Source organism: Camponotus floridanus, unplaced genomic scaffold (genome assembly GCF_003227725.1).
Source record: "Camponotus floridanus strain SB8 unplaced genomic scaffold, Cflo_v7.5 scaffold23, whole genome shotgun sequence".
Taxonomy (NCBI): domain Eukaryota; kingdom Metazoa; phylum Arthropoda; class Insecta; order Hymenoptera; family Formicidae; genus Camponotus; species Camponotus floridanus.
Window position 1 is genome coordinate 211361 of NW_020229359.1, and position 15015 is coordinate 226375.

The 15015-nt window shown below is 35.5% G+C and overlaps 2 protein-coding genes across 3 annotated transcripts; both read left to right on the plus strand.

Annotated features, from left to right (window-relative positions):
- The first annotated feature begins 1896 nt into the window (after positions 1-1896).
- LOC105258241 (dipeptidyl peptidase 3) lies at positions 1897-5954 on the plus strand. Of its 2 annotated transcripts, none has more exons than XM_011269377.3 (4): positions 1897-2071; positions 2902-3199; positions 3377-5141; positions 5355-5952. In XM_011269377.3, the coding sequence occupies exons 2-4, from the start codon at positions 2924-2926 to the stop codon at positions 5510-5512; spliced, it is 2199 nt and encodes a 732-aa protein (XP_011267679.1). In that variant the 5' UTR covers positions 1897-2071; positions 2902-2923; the 3' UTR covers positions 5513-5952. The 2 variants fall into 2 exon arrangements, with proteins under 2 accessions (XP_011267679.1, XP_011267678.1); XM_011269376.3 differs by lacking the exon at positions 1897-2071 and adding an exon at positions 2238-2471 and having other exon boundaries at positions 5355-5954.
- Positions 5955-6387: 433 nt separating this feature from the next.
- On the plus strand, positions 6388-14804 carry LOC105258242 (DNA polymerase alpha subunit B). Its single transcript, XM_011269378.2, has 7 exons — positions 6388-6504; positions 7067-7295; positions 7407-7461; positions 12384-12478; positions 13223-14005; positions 14099-14314; positions 14453-14804. The coding sequence occupies exons 1-7, from the start codon at positions 6426-6428 to the stop codon at positions 14766-14768; spliced, it is 1773 nt and encodes a 590-aa protein (XP_011267680.1). The 5' UTR covers positions 6388-6425; the 3' UTR covers positions 14769-14804.
- The last annotated feature ends 211 nt before the right edge of the window (positions 14805-15015 follow it).

The window sequence follows — 15015 nt, forward strand, 5'->3', positions numbered from 1 at the left end:
TTCCTCGCAAAATATATTCTCCTGATAATATAAAATAATAAGAAACGAATTTTCGAAAATTTTTACGCTTGCGTTATTAGGCGAACATGATTTGTAAAGAGGTCATCAACGCATCATCGACCTCCTCGCAAAATATATTCTCCTGATAATATAAAATAATAAGAAACGAATTTTCGAAAATTTTCACGCTTGCGTTATTAGGAGAACATGATTTGTAAAGAGGTCATCAACGCATCATCGACCTCCTCGCAAAATATATTCTCCTGATAATATAAAATAATAAGAAACGAATTTTCGAAAATTTTCACGCTTGCGTTATTAGGAGAACATGATTTGTAAAGAGGTCATCAACGCATCATCGACCTTCTCGCAAAATATATTCTCCTGATAATATAAAATAATAAGAAACAAATTTTCGAAAATTTTCACGCTTGTGTTATTAGGAGAACATGATTTGTAAAGAGGTTATCAACGCATCATCGACCTCCTCGCAAAATATATTCTCCTGATAATATAAAATAATAAGAAACGAATTTTCGAAAATTTTCACGCTTGCGTTATTAGGAGAACATGATTTGTAAAGAGGTCATCAACGCATCATCGATCTCCTCGCAAAATATATTCTCCTGATAATATAAAATAATAAGAAACGAATTTTCGAAAATTTTCACGCTTGCGTTATTAGGAGAACATGATTTGTAAAGAGGTCATCAACGCATCATCGACCTCCTCGCAAAATATATTCTCCTGATAATATAAATTATAAGAAACGAATTTTCGAAAATTTTCGCGCTTGCGTTATTAGGAGAACATGATTTGTAAAGAGATCATCAACGCATCATCGACCTCCTCGCAAAATATATTCTCCTGATAATATAAAATAATAAGAAACGAATTTTCGAAAATTTTCACGCTTGCGTTATTAGGAGAACATGTATATATATATATATATATATATATATATATATATATATATATATTATATGTGTATTACATATATATATATTATATGTGTGTGTGTTTATTTGGTATGTGTAGAGAGAGAGAGAGAGAGGACCACAAAATTTATTTAAAAAATTAAAATTAAAAATTTATTTATATTTATATACATATGCGTTTTGCTATACAGCACTGATGGCATTTCGTGTACTACAGGCATTTTTTACATAGCACGGAACAGAATCAGAAATTGTGCACATATATGTTATCCTCTGAGAACTTTCGTGGATTTGGCTTTGTAGTTCATGTCTACGTTTTTTAGATTAACAGAGGGCGTATCGCTTTCAGGGATCACCTAAAAGCGAGCCATGACACCTCTCAGTCTTCTCTCTGATAGAATGATGTTTCAAAGCATCTTCCCGACCGCAGCCATAGTAGTATATCTGAGTAGTCCGGATACGAACCATATCATGGACATGAACCATTTATTACGTTTGTTACCGAGTGTAACAACTTAGTTTATATCCACTTTCTCAGGGGGCGCATCAGAACATGCGTCTGCTGAAGCGCGATGGTCGCTCTCAGGTTTCTCTCATTCTCTCTGAGAGAAAATTAAAGTCAGAGAAAGAATTATTTCTCGGATGGATTTCTGTTGCTTTTTACATAAATTAAATCGTCTGATTAATTAAAATATGTTTCAGAACTCGGAGAAGAAATTGAGAATGGAGGATTTGCTCGACTGCAATTTAAAATGAAAGAAATTTTTTTTTAAAGCATATATATGTTTTACAACGTGAAATTAATTAATACATAAAAATATTGTTCTGCATTTTTTTAATCAATCATGATGCACAAGTATTTCAATGCATATTTAATATAAAAATTCCTAGATGATAAAATGATAAGGCATTATTTCAAATAGCCTCGATTCATAAAAAATATCTAGACACGATACGTTCTTTCGAAAAGTGACCGCATAGTAACAAGAATACATTTATGATACCTAAGGCATCTTTGAAACGAGTTTATCTTATCTTTCTCGATCTACCGATTAATATAAAAAGCTTGTTAAAGCTCTGGCCAATCTTCTTTCTGCCTTCTCGCCTTCTACCTTTGTTACCTATTTAATTTGGTAAGTAAATGGAAAATAGTTCAAAACCTTTTGAAATTACATTCATATCATTCTTGTTATGCCTATTGGTAGCGATACTCAAAAGTGATCAAAATATTTATCATATTTTACGGGAAAGGCATGCAAATTAAATAACCACTCGAAGTAAACATATATATCACTCCATTACGTCACATTTTTTTGATTAATACTTTAGAACTCTTGACATATAGGTGTCTATTATGTTAAAGTTACAAGTTTTAAATACACTCAGATCAATCGCTGTCACCAACTGCAAGCGATCATACCTTACGTTGCCATACGTCGCGAAAGTTACTCGAGCAAATTGTATAGAAACCATTGTACAAAGCAGAAGAACGCAAGCCAAGAATTTATTGTCAGGTGGCAAACGATACTCGTGGTGTGTGATATCTGTGCGATATGAATATCAAATTAGACATCTCGTTATATAAAAAAAAAGTGATATCTTATTAATAACGTACTTTTAACATACATTTATCTTCAGCGAGTTCCAAAGTTGTAAATACAAAAAATTACTTTGTCACTTTCTTTTCTATTGTTACAAATAAACATTATAATAAATAACACAAGAACAAATTTTCACATGTATATAATTTCAAAAACTTTATCTTCAGGAAATTATGCACCGATTTCTAAATTTCTTTCTTGAGTACATCAGTAGCAGTATAGTTGAATAGCACTTCCAATAATATTATTAAGTGTATTTATTTTTGCAATATTTGTGTTGCTTATTATAGATAAGAATTTGTATTTGAGGCAATATATTGTTAATAGATAACTTCAAATTTATAATTTTTTTTGTTTTCTAGTAAGAAGCAAGCATATTCGACAATGAGTGTGGATATTACTTTATATACATTACCCAACAATCAGCCTGTTGTTACAGTAGAATGTGAAACTGCATTTAAAACTTTGACACAAAATGAGAAATTATATGCCCATTATTTGAGTCAAGCAGCGTGGAACGGAGGGTTAATAGTATTGATACAAACATCGCCAGAATCGCCATTGATATTTGCATTGTTACACAAGATTTATCTAGCAGAACCTATCGATGAATTGAAAAATGCTGCCACATGTGCCAATGTTACTGAAGATGAATTTACGGTAAAAGAATTTTTTTAGCATATCTTTTTATGTTGCCTTTTTCACCATTTTTTCTTTGTTATTAAATTATTAAATAAATATGTTATTATAAAATTATGTTATTATAAAATATGTTATTATAAAATTATTATAAATTATTAATTATAAAATATGATGGAATACTTTTTTTTTTTTTAGGCTTTTCTAGTTTACAGTTGTGGAATATTTGCTAATGCAGGAAATTACAAAGCTATGGGTGATACCAAAATTATTCCCAATCTTCCTAAAAATGCATTTGAAACAATAGTGAAAGCTTCAAAAGCCTATAAGGATAATTCCACAGAGATACATGATATTTGGGACAATATATCAAATGCCCTATATTCCTTAGATGGCAAGTTGAAGTCATTAGGATTAAATGATAAAGGTATCACAACTTATTTCTCTGCAAACTGTACTAAAGAGGATGCAGATAAAGTTAATGCATTTATGGAACATAAGGGACTAGAATCCTATAATGCAAGATGCTTCAAGACAACAATACACGATCCTGCAGCTAATGATAAATCCATTGATTTATATGAGATCAAGCTGGCATCTGTGGAGACTTCAGATGATCCTAAAATAACGCTACCCGAAGAAACATTTGAAAATGCTAGATTTAAAATCACGAGAGGAGATTATAGTAAACTTTTGGTGCCTGTTGTGGAGAACCTCAAAAAAGCCAAAGAATATGCATCCAATCAGATTGAGAAAGATATGTTGGATAAGTACATTGATCATTTTAGAACAGGATCTTTGAATGATCATAAAAATGGTTCTCGTCTTTGGATAAAGGATAAAGGACCAGCTATCGAAACTTACATCGGCTTCATTGAAACATATAGAGACCCGGCAGGTCAACGAGGAGAATTTGAGGGTTTCGTGGCAATGGTAAATAGAGAAATGTCTGCGAAATTCGCTACATTGGTTAACAGAGCTGAAGAATTGATTCCTAAATTACCATGGAATAGCGATTTTGAGAAAGACACATTTTTGAGGCCGGACTTTACCTCCTTGGATATTCTGACGTTCGCAGGTTCTTGTATTCCAGCGGGAATAAATATTCCAAATTACGATGAAATCAGGCAATCGGAAGGTTTTAAAAATGTATCTTTAGGAAACGTTTTACCCGCGCATATGAAGGACATCAGCATAATTCCGTTTCTGTCTGAAACCGACCAAGCGTTAATGCACAAGTATAGAATAACTAGTTTCGAAGTGCAAGTTGGTTTACACGAGCTTCTCGGCCATGGTACCGGTAAATATTTCAAACAGATAGACTCGAATAGCTTCAATTTCGATCGCGACAGCGTAAAGAATCCTCTAAATGGAAAAAAGATAAATAAGTACTTTCTAAAAGGAGAGACCTACGACTCCAAATTTGGTGCTATGGGATCTTCGTACGAGGAATGTAGGGCAGAGGCGGTCGGTCTTTATTTGAGCTTGGAAAAGGAAGTGTTGGATATATTTGGTTATGAAGGATCTGAAGCAGATGACATAGTCTATGTGAACTGGTTGTCTCTGTTGTGGGCTGGTTTTGCCAAGGCCTTTGAGATGTATCAACCATCCACTGGGACATGGTCGCAAGCTCACGCTCAAGCACGCTATGTTTTGCTTAGAGTGTGCCTAGAAGCAGGACAGGATTTTGTTAATGTTGTTGAAACCGAAGAAGGAAAGAATCTTTTAATGACTGTAGATCGAAGTAAGATCTTCACGGTCGGTAAAAAAGCTATTGGAGATTTTCTCTTAAAATTGCAAGTTTATAAGAGTATGGGAGACATTGAGTCAGCTAAGGAAATGTATGACAGATATAGCGAAGTGCCTGAAAATGGACCACATCCATGGGCTCGCTGGAGGAGCATAATTCTGTCTCGCAAAGAGCCAAGGAAGATCTTTGTTCAATCAAATACATTTATTGATGGTGCGTATAAAATAGAAAATTAATAACTATATCTCAAAATTAAGACATGCTTTTTGCTTGTCTTTAGATAATTCTTTAAACATATATATATACACACACACACACACACACACACACACACACACACACACACTATCTAAATTATATATGTATACCTATTGTTAATTATTGCGAATAATTTTTTTTTAATTCTAATTTTTTTATTTGTTTCAGGTTTTGATTCTAATAATGTGGTGCTGAAGAATTATGAATCCTCATTTACAGGACTTATTCAATCGTGGATAGAGAGATTTCCAAATTTAGACACATCTCAAACACTAATAGAGCTTTGGAATAAAGATAAACATCATTTTGTATCGACAAATAATTAATCAGAGCACCTGTATCTGTGAATTCAATTGTTGAAATTTTAAAAATTCCGCGAGCAGCGTCTTCATATTTATTATTCATATGGAGCTAAAACATATTACAGTATTTAAAAATATTGAGTTCTGTAATACTTTATTTCTATAGATTAACAATTATATATACTGCGTGCAAAAGTTTAACTATTTATAAAGTTATATCCACACGCGAATAGTTATTGTATGAACAAAATGATATTATGTCTAGCATGATTATCGCTAAATACTATTTGCCCTTGATATGCTAAGTTTTATATATTTTTCTAACATGTGAAATTTTGTACACATACAATTTAAATGAAACTTGAATAGCTATATTTAGCGCTAAATGTGCATTGCGAATATGAGAAAAAATGCATTTAAAAGCAAAAATATTTCGAGTTTGTATGGAACATATAAGAATATAATTGTACTAAAAATATATACATATACACGATTCTCTATTCTAAGAATACAATAAATATTTGTAAATTTATATATGCGCTTTCATATATATACACAGGATAATTTATTTGTAAACAAATTAAATAATCAACACACATAAAACACTAAAACTTATGGTTTAAATTTGATTATTTAAATATCTGAAAAATCGAGATTTTTAATATTTTTATTCTATATTAATTTCACATATAATATATAGCATAATTAATTACAAACATGCCCTATATTTTTTATTTAATTAGGAAAAAGAGAAAGAAGTTTGAATACACCGTTGATCGATTCACTTATTTCGCGCATGCGCATTTTATTTTGGCTAATAAGATATTTACAGGGAGTTGTGAAACTATACAACTATCGTATCTATGGTTTGAACTTTGAACCTGTCGAGTTTTGGCGGCAAGAGTGGACGAGAGCGGTAAGTGTAACTGCGTGCAAGATGGAAAGGAAGGATTCTCTGCGGAATTTGTTCCAAGACTTGGGCTGTAAAGTCGAAAGCGATGCCATTCTCGATAAATGTAAGCACTTTCCTTCGATCCTATATAATTCATAAAATTATCAATAATCTTTTTCCCTAAAATTACGATCCCGCGCTTTATGATGTTGATTTGATAACGAACGCAAAAATTGTTGAAAATTAAATTTTACAAGTTTAAAATTACATCCTTGAACGACATCAAAGGAATGTATATACCTGTTTTTATAAAATGATTATTTTATATATAACACAAAAAGGATGCACAGATTTTATTTCTCTTTAGCCTCATATAACCTTACTTTAAGACTGACAAATCTTAGCTATTTACAATTTAAAAGATTTCCAAGAGAGAGAATATCAGTAATGTTAAATAAATATGTTTTTCTTTAACTCTAATTTTGTAAAGACAAGAATTATGGAAATTAAATCAAAATTAAGCTTAGACAATGTTAATAAAACTTGGTCTAAATCAACTAAAATATTAGTGTTGACACTTTATGTTGATTATATTTTATATATTAAAAATGTTCGAAATTTTGTCTCTTGACATTTCAATTGAATAGTTGATACGATTGGAATTAATGACTTATGTATCTGTGTAGGTTTCGAACTTTGCGAATCTTACAATGTGGATGTGGAGAAGCTTACGGAATTGTGGCTTACTTTTTGTGTCAATAACAACAATGACATTGATCCTACTCTTGGCAGTCTCATTAAGATGGAAAACACAATCTTGAAAAAGGATTATAAATTGCATGACCTAACCATGGGAAATAATACAAATAGAAAACAAAGTATGGATAAACAAGGATTTAGTGCAAATAGAGATACGTATCCTTTAATATTTTACAAAATCGCCTTTATTTTGCTTTGAATGGACAAACATAATTAAAAATAGTTTGAGCTTTTTCATGTATTGTGCCTTACATGTGAACATTATAGTGAAAACGATGATATGCTTAGCATGTATGGCTGTACCGAAACTAGACCACCAAAGGTGAGTTTTTATCTTTATTGATTTGATTAAATTTGTATAAAAGATAACAATATATAGCTTTAAGATATTTCTTATTAATTGAAATATGAAATATAAAAAACTGCTTTTTATCTCATTAAATCATAAATTTTATTAATTTAATATAAATTATAAATTTATAAATTTTATAAGGAATAATATACATATCGATTTATCTTTAAAATGTGATTTGTTTGCCACATGGCAAATACTTGAATATTCTTAAATTTGAATTCGTGAACGGATGTTAACGGATGCGAGACCCGTTTGTCAGAACGGCAGAAATCGTCTCAATACCTGAAGTGCCTTATAACAATGCTATTCTTGGAAGGATCACGAAACGATCCCTTTGAAACACGTAGAAACGAAACGGTTTCCTTTCAGACAATACTAAGAAATGTATTAAAATCGATTTTCGTGTCATTCTGTCAACATTCTCGCATTCTATGCAGTCGATTTATGGTATCCTTTGCGCTTTTCGCTCAAAATTTTCGTGCTTGGAAGTTTTTCCGAGACCTGCGTGAAATTTTCGAAACGCGTTGCCCGCCGACAGGTAAATCCCTAGAGAGGCATAAAAAGAGACGTCGTTAAAGGACGTCTCGCATGATGGAGGTACACATTATATATATATGTATATATATACACAATTCTCGCTGTAAAAATCCGTCCAGATTATCCCGCCTCTCCCTTCCACGAAGGATACTCTTTGGGAAGGAGAGGTGGGGAGGGAGGGGCAACTCGTTTCTATTGGTGGAACGAGGACGGAGCGCGCCGCTCCAGCGATGATGGAGAGAGAGAGAGAGACGGCTTTCCTTCTCCCTCCCTTATCCCGAGATCCGAGCAGATTTCTTTCGAAGGGCACGATTTCAGTTTTCAAGGACTCCAGTGTACCGTCGTCGGTTCGTCAATCGTGTTCGTGCTCGCGCTCGCGCATGTCTCTTCGGATTCACGCTTTGCGCGACCCACGCCCGCGCGTTATTTTCCGCTCAGTGCTCGAGTTATTATACCTCGCGGTTACGCGATCCGCATCGTTGCAGGGCCGCCGTTACGCGGCTTGGTAATCTCGATGGCGTCGCCGGAGCAACGCCACCATCGGCGTCGTCTGACACGGCGTCGTCGCGAGTGAATTTCCCCTGAAGAATAATCGGGCCTCTGGCTTCGAATTTATCGCCGAGCGATCGATCCGGCGAGGAAAAATCGGCGAGCGCGTCAATCGTCGTTGCGCGCGCGCGCGCGCGCGCGGATGGCCGCGTGTGTGCACGCGTGTGGGTGTCGTTTTTGTAAAGTTACGTATCCCCGACGCGCGGTTACGTGACGATGCGACGAGGAACGCGAGAGAAGCGGCAACTTTGGCGGCCATGATGGATCTCGGCGCGAGCGAGGCTCGCGAAAGGCGAACAGTCATCGTCGATTATCGCGGGGCTCCCGGATGCGTTCGCGCTACTCGCCGGCGACGCGCGATCGCGAGATCGCGCGGACGGAAATCGGAGAATCGATCTCGCCGCGCGTGATACGCGCCGCGCGGACGCGAGCGCGCATGCGCGCCCCTAGGGAGAAGATGCGCGCCGCGCGGCCACGAGTGCGTCGACCGTTGGTTCGATGAATCCTGTTGAGCGCCCCGCAACCTGTTGCGCCGATCGCGACACGGCGATTCTCCTCGTAATCCTCAGAAAGTAAATCCGGATTTTTTTCAAAGACGATTGCGCTAGGGAGATCATTTTCTTTAACTGCGAATAGAAAGGTATGAGTGTGTGGGAGTAAAATTCAAATTTTATATCTGTTAAGGATTAGAAATTAACACTTTTTCAATTATCGTTTGTCATATATTGCAGCGAAAAAAAGTATGTATTGTTTCCCTTAACGGTGAAAAGATTTGAATTATTCTTTCTAATAACGCTGCCTTAAAGTGGAGTCTCTCTCTTTTTCACTTTATTATTTATATTTGTAAAATTCATGAATTTTTAATATTCCAAGATCGCTGATATATATATAATTATTTTTTTATTTTTTCAAATTAGAAGAGGAAAAAATCGTTTGATCGTTCAAGAAAGAGAAACGGCGAGGAAGAAATTTTCCAGCGAATCTTTCGCCGATGGTTATCAGCTTTCGTTCCTCGTAAACTTTCTCTTCCATCGCTCGCCGGAGAATCGCCGACAACAAGCCGTCCCGCCGATCGGCGGCAACGCGAATAATTTGCATCCAGCGAATATCGCATTCGAGCAGCGGTTTCCTCGTGGCGTAGACATGTCAGTTTCTCTCTCTCTCTCTCTGTCTCTCTTTCTCTCCATCAATTAAGCACAATTGAGCAACAACTGTTCCAATCTCTTCCCTCGCCCGCACGGCTTTCGGTCTGTCGGGCATTTCTTTCATCTCTATCCTTTGCGCCGCGTGACTCAGACGAGATAGATCAATATCCATGGATGTCTAAGCGCGCGCGAACAGTCGATCGGGACGGTCGGTTCGTTTCGTTGGGTTCATACGCGAGGACGACCGAGGAATTTCGTTGGAAATTTAACGTACTTTTTCCATGGGAACGAAATGTTAAAGATAAAATATCGGAGCGAAGAGAGGGAGAGAGAGGGAATCGATTTCGAGACGCTTTCGGTCTCGTGAGTAATCTCTAAAGATTTGTTTCTGTACAAAATATCGAAGAATTCATTGTTTTTATTTTCAAATTTTTTTGAGCAATTTATAGTCGATTTCTTTTAACAAAAAGAAAAAGTTTTGAAGTTTGATTAGACAATTCAAGAATTCCTTTTCAGGAATTAAATTTTATTAAAGTGTAAATGTAGTAAAATTTTATTTAAATTTTAGAGAGATTTAATACGTTTTTTTTTTAGCGACTGTATATTTGTACATTTTATGTTCTAATAATTTATATATAGAAACAAATCTGTGCGTGAGGTTACTTATTAAATAGATAGCGAATTTTTATTTTTATATCGATTATATACATTGCGAGATTAGCATTACGTAGCTTTCGTCGATATACGCAACGAAATTATCAAGTTAGAAAATCCCAACAAATCAGTGTATCTCCTGTATCTTTTATGTATATTTTCTGTATCGCGTGTCAGCTTTCGATAAAAACGGATAATATAATTTCCAACGAAATTCCAACCAAAATATTTACGGACACAGATACGAATAGTAGTCTACACAATGATAAACGAAGTTTACACAACGAAATGAGTCGTGAACCTTGAGTTTTCTCGAGAACATTCTCCTTACATCTTACAATTTATTAGACATCCTTCATATCTCGTCGGACAAACCTTTGCCGCATCAAAATATTTTTTGCCATAAAAAAAATTTGTTTTGCTAACGCTCGGGACGAAACCTTCGCGCTTCGTCGCGCACTCAACGTGGAAGAGAGAGAAAGAGAGAGAGAGAGAGAAAGAGAAAGAAAGAGAAGCGTGAGAGGGAGACAGGACATGTTACGTGTGTGCGAAGGAACGTTACTCGTGTAACGTAACGTAACGTACGCGACTGCAGGCCAGGCGTACGTTTCGAAACCTAGAACGAGCCGCTCGACTGGGATCGAGCGGATCGGACGGCATCGAAACGCGAACGAGCGGGACTGTCTCTGAACTTGATTGAAACAATGCGTAATAAAGCGAACGTTAAGAGAGCGGACAGGTTAATCGCAGTTAACCTTTCTATAACCAGTAAATGGCGATTGTCGTCGTTGTTTCCTTACTGTATTCGCGTGCACACAACGTGCTAGCGAGGCGTTTTTTTTTCATTTTTTTTTTCTTTTGCGTTTGCGGGATCAAGCCCACTCCCGGAGGAGGAGAGAGACCACAAGGCCGGAGACGATTCCTTTCCGAATTTGCCGAATGAGTGGCGGTCTAGTGCACGGTCGATAAAGTTGTGACTAGATCCACACTCATTAAGCACGTTCGAGCATCGCAGCTGAAATCCGATAGAAATCGATCGCCAAAATTGACGAAGCGCAGCCTGACAACAATCAGCTGATGAGACAAACGCGTGCGTCATTTGACTCTTTATAATCGAGGAGTAACTATGCATCGTAAAGTAATGCGTTCTTTCTAGATTGACCGGTTGAATAGTAAATCTCCGAGATATTTCAAGATGAGACGACAACTCTGAGATATCGTGGTAAATGGATTGAAATTTTAGAGAAAGAAAGTAATTCCATAGACGAGTATGAATTTAGTGCACGTGCATCGTATTATTTCGTGACTAGATACATACTCTTCTACGGTAATCTATCTTGATACCGGAAGCACCTTCTTCGAATGTACGTGTATCATTAAAATACGTATGTGTTTTGTGTTTCGTAAAATTTATGTGTCTCGTATCCTATTATTTTGCTACGTTACATATATTTACACGTAATGTATGATCTATATCGTTTGTAAAAAACTCGAAAAATTAGGAAATATAAGTTTCCAGATATCTCTGCTTTGAAGATATATCTATAAAACGTCTTTAAATATTGCGTGATAATGATTGTAAATATACATAGTAAGCGCTCAACCTTATCTTATTAGATTTAGTGTTTAGGAAAGAATATTGTACAGGTATATATTTATACAATTCCGTCTTATTTAGCGTATTATTGCATCATTTATTCCTTATACGTGTGTATTGTATTCAGAAAAATAAATATCGATATAATAACTGAAAAGCTTATCTCCAGATTATCTTAAATTATATTTAAAAAATGTAAAATATATATTACACACACGAGAGCGAATTTTTCTCTGCAGTTGTGTAATATATAATCTCTAATTTAGAAATATAAGATGGTTCAGAAAGAAGTTGTTTAATTAAACGTTTATGTGCGTTTATGTTGATACGTTTATCTTACGGATTGATTGATGAGTTTGATGTGCAAAAGATGGATAATGCGTCTGTTTTCTTTTGTCTCGTTGCAGCGCGCGCGAAGTCCAGAGATTGATACAGATGCTCAGACGGATAAAACCAGAGTCGCAGAGTTTTCGTTTTCATCAGCTAGCTACGCCGAAAACTCGTAAGCAGAGGTTTTTTGAGCAGCTCGAGTCTAGTATTATTAATGGACTGAAATTTTATGTATAAGGATGTAAACAAAAATTGAGCAATATTCTAATATATTTCTAGGATCGAACCGAATCGAAAAATCTTGTATCATCTTTTCTCTGATAAATAATTATTGAGATATTAATTTTAAAAAATTGGTGTATGTGTACAGCTGTCTTTCATCAAATTTGAATAAAATACTTTATCTGTTTTTGATAATGCAAAATAACAATTCTGAGAAAAACAATTATTTATTTGAAAGACAAAAATATATCACAAGCAAATTTTTCGAAATTTAAAAATAATTTGATTGATATTTTTTTAATGGGATTCAGTTTGATCCGTTTTACATTTTTTTGACTATATTAACACACAAAGTTTCTAGTACGTTCTCTTACATTGTTTCCAGAAATGTATGATTATTATTATTAATCGTAATATTAATCGTAATATTAATGAATGTATTTTTTTAGCTTTAATATCAAATAATTATAAGCATTTTTTCTTATAACAAATTATAAATATTAATAAGTTCTTCTCTAACTTTGTTTTTTATAATCAATTCAAAAATTTATTACGATTACCTTTTAACTTTATGATTGTGAAACATTGCATCATTTCTATGAAACAATTGATATTATATAATGAAATAGAAAAACTAAGTTTATATATATATATATATCTCGTTATCCACAAAAAATCGTGTAATTGTTTTTAGAAGCACGTCGAATCTGCGTAATGCAACGGACAAAGGAAAGATCCTGCTCTTCACCGGCGAGAGCGTCGCGTCATGGAAGAGGACAGGAGATTACGAAGTCGAAATCACGAAGTCCGACGAACCGCATGTTCCCGTCGACGCAAGGTACATGTACGAGATCCTGTCGAAACAGGGACATCTTCTCACGTCGGTGTGTCGACGTCTAGGCAGCAGACTGTTCAAAACGTGGTCGGCGATGACCGGTAACGCCACTGCCGAATTGCGTTACGTAAAGAACGTACGAAGCGTGAACCAGACGCACTTCCGGACATTCGGTCGCGTCAACGTGAAGAAGGAATCCGCGAATACGGTGACGTTGGAAGGTTGCACGAGACGGAGAGGCGCTTCGATGGCCGACTCGATCGAGCTGGATTTTCGCAATCTGAAACAATACTCTGTATTTTCTGGGCAGATTGTAGCGGTCGAGGCCACCAACCCGATAGGCGATGCTTTATATGTAAATCAGATATTCGCGAAGGCATACGCGCCGTCCGCATCCGCGCCTAGACTCGAATCGAAGATTAACATCTTCGTCGCGGCGGGCCCGTTTACCGCGCTCAGTAACACGCTTTACCAGCCGTTATGGGATTTGATGGAGAAGATTGCGTCAGACGAGCCGCACGTTTTGATCCTCGTCGGGCCTTTCCTCGAATACACGCACCCCGAAGTACAAAATAATCTCATTAGGGATACGCATCAGGAATTCTTCGAAAAGATTCTCACGAGGATAATGGAATCAACGAAGTAATATAGAATATTTCTCCTCATAATTATATACAGATTGATTTGTAGATTATTTCTGTTTTTATTATAATTATATGTATCCTATTATTACAGGAAAAACACGCAAGTCGTGTTGGTGGCTTCTAATCGCGACGCACATCACGAACCTATATTTCCAACACCTGAGTATGCTGTTTTTAACAAAAAGTTGTTGCAAAATTATCGGAATTTAAAATTAATGCCAGATCCCTGTATATTGGATGTTGCCGGCTTAAAGATCGGAGTCACGTCAGTCGATGTAATCAAACACATCGGAAAAGAGGAGATATCGTGAGTATCACAGTGTAATTATTATAAAATGTGATGACAATGAGATAATATTTTTCAGTTACATCTATAATGCATATTTTATATACAAGAAATATATTTTTTTTACAAAAAATATGAAAATGCGTGCATTATTTTCAGAAACGTAACCGGTGACCGACTTGGTCGTCTGGCTGATCATGTGCTCGCTCAAACATGTTTCTATCCCGTGTATCCTCCGTTCGAGGACCTAAACGTGGACACGGATTTATGGGAAAAGCATGCATTTTTCGATCAACAACCGCACGTGTTAATTTTACCATCCGATATGCGATGTTATTGCAAAGTGATTAACGAGTGCGTGACTCTGAATCCGGAACGCATGCACAAACACGCTTATGCAAGATTGAGCGTGAAACCGGCTCTCGGCGATAAATGGAATTCTAGTAATATCTCTTGCGAGATCGTCAAAGTTTGATAGCTTTAAAATAAAAATGTATGTAATAACCAAAAATAGTTGGATATTTTTATATTTATATAATATTTTGAAAAATATGTTTATATATAAGTTTATAATATAAAATTTTTTTTTTTACATTTCTTCCTTGTCCTATATTTTTCTTTTAATACTTAATTAATTGCATACTCTTGCATATCTCTTAAGTTGATCAAACTTTCAAATGCAGATTTTCTGCTTATTCTTAGATAATCTTGTTATGAGGAAA